The sequence below is a fragment of the Myzus persicae genome, unplaced genomic scaffold (assembly GCF_001856785.1).
Source record: "Myzus persicae strain clone G006 unplaced genomic scaffold, MPER_G0061.0, whole genome shotgun sequence".
In the NCBI taxonomy this organism is placed as follows: Eukaryota; Metazoa; Arthropoda; class Insecta; order Hemiptera; family Aphididae; genus Myzus; species Myzus persicae.
Window position 1 is genome coordinate 295,242 of NW_019102192.1, and position 16,808 is coordinate 312,049.

Here is a 16,808-nt window from a genome sequence, read left to right on the forward strand (position 1 = left end):
TGACAATGGTAGGTAGAAAATTAAGGACCGAGTAAATAAATAATAATTCTAGATGCGTACAAACCACATACATGGTTTTGGGTGAATAACAATCGATACAATATGTCCCCATTGTGTGTACGCCAAATGACATTTAAATTTAAACGCGGTCGATCCATAATGTAGTGCCAAAATAGTGTCCAATATGCGACTTATTTATAAAATTTACTTCAATTTCATCTAATAAGATAAAACATACGCTAAATTTTTATAGGTAACAGAAAAAAATAAATTAAACAACAACTTATAGTTGTTATTATAGTCTATAGTCTATAGATATAAAATACATATATTCATACGTATAATGCACTATCGTAATGCATAAGTCATATATGAAATTTCATACATGATATACATAATATACACATGATATACGTTATAATAAGTAGTGTAATATACTAACAGTCATTATTTAGTTCATATAATACTTAAAAGCCCATTTTAAAGCAAGAGTGATACAAGTGTAATAAATTACACAACTTATAAATCTGCGTAAGAATATTAAGCGATTGAACAGTGGAATTTAAAAGAATGAGTAAAATTAACTTTTAAGGGAAGAGACAATACATGGGCGTAATTTTAACTTGAACAATCAGGTGGGAGACTGTTGGTACTTGGCTTGGGACCACTTCATTTTATGACGTCTATGCGTCAGTCCCTCTGAGTTCTGCTAGTCACCTTAATATTTAGCTGCTCCTTACAACTCAGTTCACTCAAAAGAACAACAGCTCTATTTTATAGAAATATTTTTAATCGACAAAAATGGTTACCAAAGTAAGTACCTACTATTAAACTATAGTTCAGTCATTTTAATTCACACAATTGCTTATGAAATAGATTTTAATTACCCATTAAAATTATTTTCTGGCTTTTAGGACGATCTAGACAAAGACCAAATAGCTTGTAAGTATAATTGATTTAAAATATACATATAAATGTATATAATATTTACATACCTAAAAAAAGTTGTATTGAACACTTTAATAATGGAAATATTTATACCTTAGTACTAAAACGAGCTTTCGATGCTTTCGCTCAAGACAAGGGATATATTGAAGCCAACATGGTTGGTACAATTCTTCAAATGTTGGGTCACGACGTTTCTGAGGACCGATTACAAGAAATTATTGCTGAGGTCGATGCGGATGGTAAATTATTTAATTATCATATTTATTCATATAATCAGAAACTCAATTAATATAAGTTAAAATGCAAGTAACTAACACTAATACATATTTTATAAAAGTATATCTACATTATCTTGAGGTATATAACTTTTAAGACAGATTATTTTTCTATTATACCATTATGGTATTACATACTTTAATTGTTATGTCTATGATAATTATAGCAAAATTTGGTTTAGATTACCCAAAATATGACTGATGATTTCTGTTTTTGTTGATTTGCTAACTTAAGACACTTACCTGTAAATAAAAAGAAACAAATGTTTTGAATTAATATTTTAATTATAAATAACTTATTATTATTATTATTACAAAAATATATAAAATATACCCCTACATTATGTCTAGCCATATTTGGTTCCTTCAGTAACTTTTAAATAAATTTAAGAGTTACATTTAAAATTGATGTTTTCGTTTTTCATAAATTTTACTTAAATTATAATAATTTAACATTTTATTTACCTGGAACCAAATTTCCCAATCACAAAATAAAATGATTCTTTATACACTTTTGTCATAATTTTTTATGAATTATACAACAAAAATATGTAAGCATCTATATGTACGATCCATTAACTTACAGGTCAACAGATCACTATTAAGTGCCAATTTTTAGTGTTTTATTTATATACGGTAGTATACAATATACATGATATTTATCTAAATAATTTGATTCACCTGAATATTTTGGTGGATCAAATGGTTAAAAATTGCCCCACACAATATTTAAAATCTATTATTGTAACAAACAAAAACAATATTGGAGTCTGGAAGTATGAAACTTAATCAGACACAAAAATATTGATAGACAAACAAATTATTTTTGGCAAAGTTTCAATAATATTTTTTTTCTATGCATTCTCTCCTCTGATGTGGGAAGAAAGGACTACAAATAACTACAAATTTAGTCATGTAAATATACAATAAATAAATTATAAATAGATTTAAATCACAAAAATCATTATTTTCAAAATGGATATATATAATTATTAATTAAATTACACGGTAACTATTGAAAAATATAATAAATGTCATATTTATATAACTTCAAATAAAATATATATATATTTTAGTACTTACAATTATTATTTAAAAATACAATTGAATTATAAAGAAATAGTAAGTAGCTACCATAAAATATTATAGCTAGGTTATAGACAGTAGCCCCTCCTATGTAAATAAAATGTGATACTCGCATGTGTTGTCTTCGTATTATAAACGTACAACAACCCAAATTAGAGTTCAGAAAATCTATTTTTTGTTGTTAGTTTTAATATTACCGTGAATTAACTTATTATCAAATTTAAAGGTAAAAATATAGTTATGTTACTTCCTAGCCAGTTTTTTTTTATATTTTTATTTTATAACAAGTTAGGAGCATTTTTAGATTGTAATTTTGTACATACTTATACTTGCTTTAAAATTAAAATATTTAAAAAGCTAGGGGCCCTGGATAATATTCTTAACTTTAAATTTTATAATAGGTCAATTCACTGTAATTTTAAAAATTACAAAATAAAATAGATTCTTCTGAACACAAGATTGTCTTTGTTACGACGGGAATATTTTTTTATCCTAAGACGAAAACACCAAATGCGAGAATGATGTCCGCTTAACTTCGTTTATATGATTATTAGTTATACTTATTGAAAGGGATTAACAGTACTTAAAATAAAGTATTTTTAAATAATTGTCCAAACCAATTACTTAAGCTTGTGTTCAACTTGTATTTATCTTTTGCACAATCCCGATGTCCATTATCAATTATACAACATTGTCTAATTGTGACGCCGTGTCTACATTCGGTTGCGTACGAACTCTGATTGTACGTACCGGTGTTACTAGTTTCCAGATGGGTGACCGCCCGAGATTTTTAGTAACAAATCCTTGCCACACATACACGTATTCCGAGCCAATCATACCATTCAACACAGTAAAAAACGGCTAATAAACCATCATGCAATATATAAAAAATAAAAAAAACATTGTCCGCCTAAATATTGTGTTCAGCATACTTATTTTGCTAGAAATTAAGTGATAACCATTGAACCATGAAATGATTACAACACCACATTTTTTTTTTTAAGTTATAATTTACAACCTTAATATAATTATAACCAATTTGTATGATGTTTAAAAGGATTCGACCATAAAATATTTTTTCAATTTTGAAAATACAAATTTTGTATTTTGTATTTCAACTACATGATTTTATACTTATGTATTTCAACTGCAAAAGTTTTATACTTTTGTATTTGCTATTCGTAAATTTAAGTATTTTTAGGTCATTAGGAACATTTAGAAAAATGCTAGATAAATATATCTAACATAGAAAAATGTTAGATGTATTTATATTTATACTCACTGATTGTACATCTTACACGGGTAAATTCACTAAGCATGCTCACCCTCTTTCTAAAATGTATTATTACATTTATTCAAATTCAGATTTATTTAAAAGTAGGTACACCTAAAATCCATATTTGTGTTTTATGTCATACATTAATCTCCATTAGTTAAAAAAAATTGGGTACGAAATGAATTTAATATGTACCAAATATGCATTACTCAAATCATCACAAAATATATTATATTATAGTAAGAACCGAGTAACTAACTGGTTTTAAAGGCCAAAAACATTTTGTACTGTTGTTTAGGATCGGGACAGTTAGAATTCGAAGAATTTGTTACACTAGCAGCTGGATTCCTAACTGAAGATGAACCAGAAGACGTGGAGGCTATGCAAGCCGAACTGAAAGAAGCGTTTAGATTATATGATAAAGAAGGTTTAATGAAAAAAATAACATTTTATAATTTCAAATTAAATTAAACTTAATATCTCACACCAGGAAATGGATACATTACCACGGATGTTTTAAGAGAAATACTCAAAGAATTAGACGACAAAATAACAAATGAAGATCTAGATATGATGATAGAGGAAATCGATTCTGATGGTTCCGGAACGGTCGATTTTGACGGTTTGTAAAAAATTATCTATTTATTTGCTAACTGCTAACATTAGTTATAACTTTTCTAAATATGTATTTATAAGACTAAAAACTGCGGAAGTCGTACACTCGTACTGCTGTAAAAAAGATTTCGAGTGTCTATCGTCATCGAGGTTACTATAATGGGTGAAATGTTGAATTTAAATTCAATGATAAACTATCATTGCATACGATAAACCAATCTGAGGAAAACTGAAAATTATAACTTTTAGTAGCAATATAATATACTATTAGTACAGTAATAAAGTAGGTTTGACTAATTTTTACCCAGAATGCAGTATAATTATTATTTCTTGTATAAAATATCCAATTAGGTACATTCAAATTTGATTTTCAAACGCTCATGAAAAATGAATGGGCTTTACACTTTACTGTTTTTTTTAATTACAGTAAGAATAATTTATAAGCAATCTTGTATTAAAATTATACTATATACATTTTAGATCTCCAAATTAAACATTTAATGCATTTTTAACTACAAAATAATTTACATATTTTAGTGATTTTGAATTATTGTTAATAATGAATATGTATTTTCGATACTTTTTATTGCTTTAAGTACAACTTATAGGTAACAATGTGTTCAATTTTCAAACTTTTTTACTTTAAAAAAATGGTACAATATACATTGAAATAGTCAACAATTCAAAATGTCTCTAAATGTATTTTAAAGAGCCTTAATATTTTGAATATTATAACACCATGTCTGTAAAATCTGATATAAATATTTTATAAAAATTTCATATATCTGCGGTAATTCATTTTTAATTAAGACAAAGAAAGCAAAATCAATTGAATCATGAACTGATTGTGTGTATATCTTTTTTTCGTATTTTTTATTTTATTTTCTCGATTATTAAAAAAAGTGCAAGCAATTTCACCAACTTCCGAAAAAAACCAAGATACAATTTGGAAAATCAGAAACACCCCTTAAAATTAAAATATATAAGTATTATCTATGCTCTAAAACGTGATGACAGACGCACAAAGAAATAAGTGAATATAAAAAAAACACATCACTGTAAAACCAATACATTCATCGCTCCGCTCAGTATCTAAAAATAAAAATATAACCTAAATAAATAATTATTTATAAAAACTTGGCGTAAAAAATATACAGTATTGTCCACATAAAAAAAACGTAACATAGGTAACGTAACGAGGATAGGTAACCTACCTAACATAATATAGCGAATATAATGATAAGTGACGGAAAATTATTACTGCAGTGAAATTTTAAAATAAGATTGTTAGATAAATCACTGTACGCATTATAAGTTAATGAATCAATAATCAAACTCAGAATAAAGGGAAATATATTGATATACTTTACTATTATAGATTTTAATGCTTTTATAGTTTATATTGTAGACACTACAGAAATGTCAACAAAAATATTTGACACGTACTGAGCTATTTAAATAACCAAAAGAAAAATTGATTAACTGATAATATTTTACGTGACTTGAAAATACAAGCAGATACCACTATTGCACTGTTGTATCTACTACAAAACTTTTGATACCCAAGGTTTCAAAACAGAAATGTAAAAATACTCATTTAGACTTATAATTCCCAATATCCAATATAATAATATATATTTTCAATATACTTTCTATTATTTAATATTGAAATACATTTTGGTAAGATTAGACTTCACAAATTAAAACCTAACTTCCACACTGTATAAGATAGGTAGTTATTTACCTACCTATATAATATTATAACAAAAGGAAAATCTAGAAGTATTACATCATCATATCACGAGTACAGTAAAGAAATTTAAGTATTATTAAAATCATATTATAACTAGATATGTGTTTTTAAATATTTATCTTAAACCAATATAAAAAATAATATTATTAATAAAATCAAATGACAAACTGTATGGATAATAATCCCCTTCTGATATATTTCATTATTCTATAATTGTTGTCCAGTACACTGTGATATACACTATACAACTACGTATGAGATATAAAACAACAAAACCATCGAATAACTTTATAAAAATCGCAAAATAAAAAGTAATAAATAATCCATCGAACAAATTCGAAAATATTCTAGCCTTCTAACACAAATTCGTATTCTTTACTCAAGATAAGAGAAGCATTAAAAATATATTGAGTGAAACAACGATATGTTTAACTGGAAAAATGCCAACAATATTTTCTTGGCGTTTAAATCCACCTCGTCAATAATGTCTTAAATAATTGTGTGTTAAAATACTTCAAATATAAATATGACACAGGTAGAAAAAAATTATGGAATACATTGAATAGTTGTTATTAGTTAAAATGTAACAAGTTAAAATGTATAATTATTTTAAAATAAAATGCAAATTAAAATTTAAAAAAAAATATATATATATATATTTTATTCAACCACCTACTGCCTACTGGCTACTGTTAAAACTAATCATAATTAATATCGAAAACAGTATTCTTTTACAATATTAGTTACCTAAAAATTCAACTAAGTACCTATAAGTTTTCAATTTAGATTATATATAAAAACGTTTGTTATTTATAGTTTAGATACACAGATTAATTATATATAATGTAAGTATAATCAATGACTTATAAAAAAAAACCATTAATTTTGTTATGGTTATCTTTCGTCGAATTTATTCTACAATACAATACTACAAAATAACCTCATCAACTATGTGATATTAAACAAAATGTATTTTTTAGTTTATTTAATTAACAATATTCCTTCAAATTTCACAGGGTAATTTTTTTTATAAAAAACAGTAATTATCATTTTACATTCAGTCTTATCGCCGCATTACTAAGTATCCATAAATGTCGTCATCCTAAGCTCACCTTATCTACAACCGAAATAAGATGATTAATACATTTTTATTTTTACCAAAAACTATGATAGTATATTATACTGTTTATAATATATATTATTATAGCTTCCTAATAGTTAATCGCTATGTTGGCTGAAACATCTTAAACTATTTGGCTACGTACAAGATTCTGGCAAACACAAGATACGTTTACTAATTACTGTAGGTATGGAATTTGCAGACAGACAATAGTATAATACAAGCATAAGCGTAATTTAAATTTTAAAATAGAAACTGAAAAAACAGTTAAGTGTCTAGACATTATAATATTAATTCTTATGTTTTCCTCCATTTATGTATCCAATATTTTTAAAACCAACATCACAATTAAAAAATATCCTAAAACATTGATCAACAAGTACATTTTTTTATGTAAATATTAATATCTACTACAATGTAATAGAAAAAACGAAACATTTATCACTACAGTCACACATGTATCTGCTATTGATTATTTACCACTGAAACCGTAGACCTTACCTTACTTATTATACTACTTAGTATAAGGTCTATGACTGAAACAGTTATGTCATCGTTTATTTGATAACAATTATAATTCATAACAATATAAATCCAATTTTAGATCGAAGCTGGTAATAACAGGTAACCTATTGGCTATTTTCTAACATCAAACAAAAAACAACAAATTTACATCTCTAAACCCACTTATAAATAATTAGTTAATATAGGTAGGCGGTATATAAATATTATAACAATTAATGAATTATTTATAAATTGTGCAATTATATTAGACAAGATACAAAAGTAAACAAGCGAACAATAATAAATTTATTTTATTTTATTTCTTTATAGAATTCATGGAAGTCATGACTGGCGGCGATGATTGATCAAAGTGCATTATTTATTTTCTTTTTAGATTTATAAATGATTATACAAAACCCAGTTTTGTTTTACAACCTGTATCATTTGTTGAAATTAAAATGTTAAGAACCACAGGCTTTATTACTTATTTACCTTTATAAATATGTATAGTTGATGTTTAACTTATTATTATTTACCTACTTATGATTATTTTTAAAGTTTAATTTCTTGCTGATTCATTTCATAATAACTAATAAGTAACTACCTAGTAAATATAAACATTTTCGTTTATTAAAGTTTTTTTTTTCATATTTAAAATCAATAAGACGATATCAAAACAATTTAGATATAATTAATACTTTTAAAAAATATTATTAAAACCTAAAATATTTACTATACCTACAACGATTTTCGATGCAACTTGAACAAACTTTTCTTACGTACCTAAATAAGTAAGTTATAGCCATTTTCAAATGTACAAAAAATATAAAGTTTCAAAAAGGTTATAACTTGCTACTTGGTAAAAAATGTTATAACAGGTCACTCTAATTTTAGAATTTACATAGAAAATGTATAATATTGTGAAAGTACAATTTGACATGCGGTATGTTTGTAAGACGGAGACAACACGTGTGGACGTCCTCTTGAGACAAAATAAGACATTAAACAAAAATAATAATAAATTTATATTCAAATAGTTTTACACACTCAAAAATGCATAGGAGTAAAGTGTTCTACTATCACTGAAAATAGTCTAGGGGAATGGGGATTATCCATTTACCATCAAGTTGAGCAAGTAAAGTGAGTGTTTTAAAAATCGGAAAAGACCTAACACATGTCAAAATAATGATTAAAATGATTAAAATGATTAAATACTATAAAGTTCATACAGAGCGGTAAGTACTTCAAAATCCAAATATATTAGATTTTTAGTAAAAATGTATTGGTATAAGACTATAATGTAGTTGAAGGAACGAGTATACTTTTCAACTGAAAGTAAAATAAGGCGGATTAAGTGAAAAGTCCACTCCCCCGCCACCGTTTATCAATAAATATTCAAATATACGTAATTTTTCTTTTTCCAAAAATTAGTATGCAATTAGCTTCAATTTAAACGCGTTTACTCAGCATTGGGTTATTATGGAGAAACTCGCAAATAAAATTGTGTAATTCCAGTAGCCACCTCAAAGGGAAAAATTCAAATATTTCTAATAATTCTTTTGCCAAAAATTAGCGTGTAATTTATAGTGTTCTCTTGTTCAATCAAAGTACCAAACCCAATTCTCATCTAGAATTTAAATTTAAATGACATACTCCTTTTATTTATAGAAGAGAGATTATACATTTTAGAGGGAGAGATTATAAATTTTATAAAACATAATTTTGTCGTAATGAAGTAAATGTGCCACTAAGTCACAGAAAATATAAATTTTTTATATCAAAAATTAAAATAAACTATTTAGATTGAAATGGTTGAGAAAAAATGTTAATTAGTTAATTAGTACTTAACTAATACTTAACTAATAATTAAGTAAGGATAGTTTCAAGAAAAAAATGTAATAGTAGAACAATAAGACAAGTTTAAACATAAATTTGTAACGAGTAATAACTAATAATATCAACAAGCTGACAAAAGATGAATGTGAATTTATCTTCCTAAACAAATCAACTAAGTACCTAGTTTGAATTTAAATATTTTATTACAAAAAGTATTTTTTAATATTCCGTTAATACCTAACTACATTTATTTAGTATTTATTTAAGTGTTTTGTATTGTAGACATATAAACAAAAAATAATTTAATAATATTTAATGCATACCGACAAAAACAAAAGTGTGGTTACCTCGTTTGTAACAACCAACGGCCGGTATTTCGTTTTAGAATCAATTGCCTTTTACTCGTAATCAATAAAATATGTAATCAGTAGGTTACAACTAAAGGTAGAATTTTAATGACTTAAAAAATACACAAAAATGCAAAAATGAACTTAAAAAAGAACCAAAAAATGTACTTAGATGAGTAAAAAAAAATTAATTTTAAAATTAATATTAATATTAATTACCTATTAGTTATTATTTATTCATTTTTTATATTACACAAAAAAGGTAAAAATTTGTTTAAAAAAGTAAATTAAGCAAATGTAATATTCAAATTTGAGTTGACTTGTGAGTTTAATTAATTATATTACTTTTTCGATTCATACCCACTTTACCGAATCCCATTTCGCCGACAACTCAGTTTGCCTAGAAATATACCAGATTTGAAATATTGTTCATATTATTTAATTAATATTGTTTTAATTTTCTCAATTCGCTGACAGGTGACAATAATTTTATCGAAAACGAGTATAAAGCGATAATATTATGGTATGTGGTCGATATAAGTTCGAAGGTACTAGGTATAGGTACTAATTGAGATTACCTATACAACATATATAACAAAACTTAAAATAAACAAAAATTAGTTTAAATACACAAAATTAACGTAATATTTGTATAAATGGGCTTAAAAATTCAATTAAATGCAACTAACCCAAAAAACGCAAAATACTTATTACACATCCTAAATTGTTATACCACGAAACAAATTTGGTTTTTGGTTAGAACTTAAAAATATATAATTACTTAAATAGCACTTAAAGGAAAAAAATGCAAAAGTCACCAAAATCCTAGCTCTAGTTATAACAATAACTTCCGACGGATTGAAGTTACTATCATGTGATGTTGCATTGAATATTACGTGGGCTTAGATACAAATCTAGGACTAAACATCTGAACGACGTGGAAAATATCATATTTTTTAATAAACATATAACAAACAACTTATACAGTGATATTTAACTTCCACCAGCCATCAGAAATAAAATAAATAAATTAAATTAGATTATCTAGTATACTTCGTCTAATATTCTCATACTTGCCCACTTAAGAAGTACCATAATAATATTTTCTGTAGTTTTGATTGTAGTTTTGACTAAATATGACTTAGTATAGCTTATTTCAGCGATTCCCAACCTTTTAAGCTGTGCGGACCACCAATTTTGTAAAAAGATCTTTGTGGCCCACAAATAGCTCACCTATATACGAATGCATATATACATAATATATATGTACATACAAAAGTCAGTTGTGGAACTAAAAAGAATTAAAAAACCAATTGTTTTATTATATTTTAATTTTAAAGAGAGTTATGAATATTTAAAAATTTTAAATTGTTTGTACAACTTAAAATACTCATAACTCTCTTTAAAATTAAAATATAATAAAGAGCCCACGAGAAGCTCTCCGTAATAGTCTTACCTTTAATTTTAATAAGAGATCACTTTACTTTAATTTCTAAGCTAACTGAGCTAAACGTGATCTGCTGAACGTAAAATTTGATATGTTACGCTCTTGTAAGACGGAGACAACACATGCGGGTATAACATCCTCTTAAATTCAAAAAAATTGATTCTAGTTACGTTTAAAACTCTAGTATATATATACAGGCTGCAATATTACAGGGTATTCTGCAGAATATCATAGATAACATATTTTATTACGATTATTATGATTGTTATTATTATTATTATAATTTTGTTCAATATTTAATTAACATAACGCCATCTATCGAACAAAGTAGATACGTAAATAAAACCAAATAATACTGAAACAATATACCTATTAATTATTATAATCACAACTATAATACAACTTCAATACTGCATATTATATAACAATAAAAGGTATAATATAACACTAAAATAGGTATTAACCAATAACTGTTATTTAACAATGATGAATTACATCAAGTTACAAATATGTCATAGTCAAATGTAAATTAATGAAACAATTATTTTAGGCAATCAAAGAGAATTTTTAATCAATTTTAGTACAAATAACTAAGTACTAATTCTGAGTCAACTTAGTCGAGTACTAGGTTTAATACAGTCTGAATAATTATGAAATTCCTACCTATTTTACATGCTCGTAATCTTTAAAAATTAAAATGTTGTAATACTTAACTTACATGTAAAATCAAAAACATTTTAATAGGTGCTATGTATTTATACACAATTAAACTATAAAAGTATTTATGCTGATAATAACTTTATGAAACTAAGATTTTTTTTCTATTAATTAGCATTATTCAATATTTTCCTTAAGAAAGTAATAAAGAGATATATGTAAATAGTTAAATTTGTAACACAATATAATATATATACAAATGTATGTGTTTAGAAATATAAATTATAAATACTAATTTATTAAATAAAATTAACTATTTTACAGTTGAAAGTGTCAAAATGGTCAAATGTTTTTAAAATGAACTACAAATTGTATATTTCCTATAAAAAAATGAAAAAAATACTATCATTTAACTTTTTACACCCCAGATTATAACTACGACATAATACCGATCCTTAAGTACATCTGAATGCATACAATTTACCTTGTACCATAATAGATGATTGAAACGAGTTTACAAAAAAGGTGGTTCTTAATCTATTAAAATCGTAAGAATATTATAAGTATTTTAGTATCATAAATCTTAGTTCTTAGTTCTTACATTTAACTAAATCTAACAAAGATTGATCAAGTTTAACAAAGTAATCTTGAAATTGACTCATAAATGTAAATCATGTGAATTATTTTAATCATTTATTTCTCAGTTGTTTCTTATAAGAGATTTTACAATATATTTTTTTTCATTTGTAGTTAAATAAATTATAAAAAAATGTTTTTTTAAAAACCAAAGTTGATATAAAATTGATATGAAGACCTAGTACATTTAATACCTACCTAGCCAATCTATTACATATATAATGGATATTTATGCCTTGTAAAAAATCAACACAAAATAATGATATAATATCATAATGTATTTGTAAAATATATCGTAATGTTTACCAACAAAATATAAACTATATAATCAAATCTATGTATGATTGTGATACATCTAACAAACATAAATAAAGATATATCAGTTAAAAATCATATCAATGTAATATTAACGCTCTTAGTTACACTGAAAATGTATTTTCATAGTAGGTACAAATGATAGTACAATATAATAATAAAATAATTACTGTAGTTGTTTGTACTACCTATTACAAAACTAACCAATAAATTAATTTACAAAATAAATTTAATAGGAAGAAATAAATGGAGTGCCTACACATACTTTGTTAATTTTGTCAATAAATCAAATATGACTCACAAATAAATTTACTAGGTAAATGTATTAAAAGAAATTAAATGGATACTTTACTTCATTTTGTATTTAAAACCAGTTATAACTTATAAGCACTAAATATATCATAGATAGAATATAATATGTGTAGGTAGGTAGACTTCTAGACATTTAAAATTAACACTTATATGAAAAATGTTAATGTAATGTAGTTTCACTGAATGCTAGGGATTGTAATTGTCACTGATCATTTGATGGAAAAATTAAAATCCATTATAATAATATTTTTTAGCTACAGTCCATCATTCAATGATGAGCTTGTAAAAATGATCCTTTAATAGTCAAATCAATTAATACTTAAGACTTGGAATTGAAAAAAAAAATTCATACAAGTATATAAAACAATATATTATGTTTATTGAAATAAGTAGAGACCAGACAAGACAAATAATTATCATTAGTACCATAAAACAATAGGAGACTAATTAGCTTACCAGGTGAAGTACGGTGTTCACCACCTCCTTGTTGGTGACCTGGCCCACCTCAACTAGCCCGATAAGCACACCGAACTTCAAATTATCAGTGGCAGCCATAGTCACAACTTGATCAGGTCTCTTGATGTCGCCAAATGCGGTCGGATCTATCGGATCCTCCATCGATAAAGCAGTTTGTGAGCCTGGTATACACCGACAGCCCACCTACCACATCTACAACGGACACTACGCACTAATAAGATCGGAGATAATCAATTTCCCGACTCCCGACGGTAAATTCACATAATAGTAAAGTAATTCAAAGCGACTTCTTCAATTTATTGGTGTTATAAGTTATAATGATGAACATTAAAAAAAATTTGTATAATATAATATATCAATTGAATTTTGTTTACACCGAAGATAAGTATATTGACAAGTCGGCAGTCGATTGGGCAGCAAACGCTTGTGATAACAATACAATTATATGATAACAAATCAACAGTGTTGCCCCGTTGCCAAATCGGTACTGTATTTTATTTTTTAATTAAAATAAAAATATATTATGACAAAAATTAATGGTACCAAAATGTGTGTGAAGTATCAAGAATTGAGTCTTCAAAACTTGAAAGCCTTTTTTTTAAAAAATTTAATACAAAAAATAGCAATTATAGATACCTAGATCGGCTAGATCTACAATCTACAGTAATAATCTAGAGAACTAGCGAAGTAAATATTGAAGTTAGTTAAGATTTATGTACTCATCTTAATTATTAGGCGATAATTTTGTAATAAATAATGTAAATAAAATATAAATAACATAAGATTGTAGTATTTATACAGGATAATTATTCAGGCGTGCTCACTCCCATTTTCCCTTTACTAAAACGATTTTTTTCAAATTCTGATTCTGGACATTTTTAAGTAAACTCACCTTTTTCCATTCAAAAACCGGAAATGGGTGGGAACGTCTTATTCACCAAATACACTTAAATTATAATTAATTATACAAATTAGGGGGACTCTAACCACCCTGAAAAAGCTGTCCATCGGTACACAAAATAAGCACATTTACCCATCATTTACCATTTACCGTCCACCTTCAGCCTAACTGATGCACTCTGCTGCCTCCTTTTTTCCGAGTATCGTCTCCACCGTCCTGGCAAAAGCCATCCTCTGCTTATCCGCTGATAAATCTGCCTTCTCCTCGACATATCATCTGGAAAGAGCTCCTGCTCCAGCCCCAGAATATCAGGAACATCCTCAGGCCGTAGTCGCAGACCAATGCACTGTTCCATCTCATACCTACCCTCCGCCCAGTACGGACAATGGAACAGGGTATGTTCCACTGAGTCCTCCGGCTCCTCGCAGTGGTTAGGTCAGCTGCCCCGCTCCTCTCCCACAGGTAAAGCTGGAAGCATCCATGCCCTGACAGTGCTTGAGCCATATGAAATGTCATACTTCTGAGCCTTGACTGATTCAGCCACTTCCGGATATCCGGAATTAACTCACTTAATTATTTATTTAAAATGTAATATAGGTACCAGCAATACCGTATTTTCAAATAGGTACTTATAATTTTATGTAATTTAAGAAGTGTCTTGTGGTGACGCAAACTTCTATTTTTAAATGAGACCCAGCCTCTTTTGCTATATTATAAGTATATGATACATAGAAACTTAATATATTTGGCGTACAATCATTAATATTATTATTTCTTTATGCAATCCGTGTATATGTCGCATCCACATAGTGAATCACTATATGAATCACATAGTGAATCATCCACTCATTTCATGAACTGGATATTCAGATAGTGAAATTCGTCCAGATAATGAATTTTGACGAAAATACATTATATGGACATCCATTTCATGAAACGGACATCCATTTCATGAAATGGACAATATCTATATCGTGTACTTTGTGTAATTATTATTTTATTATATAATGGTTCATAAACTATCATTACACATTTATACGCACATTATATTTAATTTTTCACGATTGATTAATATATAGGTAATTTTCTATATTGTTCTATACACAAAAATATAGCAATTATAGTTAATAAATTATATCATATTACATTATATTTTTATTTTATTTTTCATAAACCATACGTATATTATATTTTATAAACAACAATGTTACCTATGACCTATATTAAGTGCTATAAAATATTCATGAAATTATAACTATAATTATAATATTTAACTAACTATATTTCTCTCTTGTTTTATTACCTAACAAAATAATTAATTGATTAACTTAAACATACCTTAAACGGCTTAAACTTTACATACATTTTTTAATTATTATTTATTTTTACACAACAATTGATTATGACATCGACTGTTACATTGCATATTATTTTTAAAACAAGTACACCTAATTGATTGGCAAAGATTTTTTGCCTTACACAAACAAGACAAAAAATCCTTGCCCTCCTGAAATTTTTTTAATCATTTCTCTCACCTAAATATCAACATTTTTATCAACTTGATCAGTAGTGAGAAATTGAGTTGTTGATTTTTTCAAACATTCACTACTGAACCATCCTTTGAGTAAACCATATTTTGTTAATTTGTTCCAAATTTATGTAATCCTTTTTTTTTTGTTCCGTGATCACGCAAATTATGTTTGGGGGATCTATAGGTTAGGTTATAATTATAGTTAATTTCATGAATATTTTATAACACTTAATATAGGACATAGGTAACACTGTTGTTTATAAAATATAATATACGTATGGTTTATGAAAAATAAAATAAAAATATAATGTAATATGATACAATTTATTGACTATAATTGCTATATTTTTGTGTATAGAACAATATAGAAAATTACCTATATATTAATCAATCGCGAAAAATTAAATATAATATACGTATAAATGTATATAATGATAGTTTATGAACCATTATATAATAAAATAATAATTACACAAAGTACACGATATAGGTATTGTCCATTTCATGAAATGGATGTCCATATAATGTATTTTCGTCAAAATTCACTATCTGGACGAATTTCGCTATCTGGATATCCAGTTCACGAAATGAGTAGATTCACTATGTGGATGCGACATATAGATACATTCTGTTTACATTTAGTAATACTCAGGATTGTACTTACATTATTTAATAATATTGTATAGTCCTTCGTTTTTCATTAACACTACATTATTATAAAATTAATTAATTAATTAATTGATATTCCTAAATAATTTTTAAAATATTGACT

General features: G+C 26.2%; 2 protein-coding genes across 2 annotated transcripts; one reads left to right on the plus strand and one right to left on the minus strand.

Moving 5' to 3' along the window:
• Positions 1–656: 656 nt before the first annotated feature.
• Positions 657–8,057, plus strand: LOC111031506 (troponin C-like). The gene is made up of 6 exons (XM_022311484.1): positions 657–813; positions 915–942; positions 1,047–1,187; positions 3,884–4,012; positions 4,076–4,207; positions 7,908–8,057. The coding sequence occupies exons 1-6, from the start codon at positions 802–804 to the stop codon at positions 7,940–7,942; spliced, it is 477 nt and encodes a 158-aa protein (XP_022167176.1). The 5' UTR covers positions 657–801; the 3' UTR covers positions 7,943–8,057.
• LOC111031507 (neurobeachin-like) lies at positions 1,216–14,016 on the minus strand. The gene is made up of 2 exons (XM_022311486.1): positions 13,584–14,016; positions 1,216–1,466 (listed from the first exon to the last, which is right to left on the minus strand). Exons 1-2 carry the CDS (start codon positions 13,743–13,745, stop codon positions 1,449–1,451), a joined length of 180 nt encoding a protein of 59 aa, XP_022167178.1. The 5' UTR covers positions 13,746–14,016; the 3' UTR covers positions 1,216–1,448.
• Positions 14,017–16,808: the final 2,792 nt, after the last annotated feature.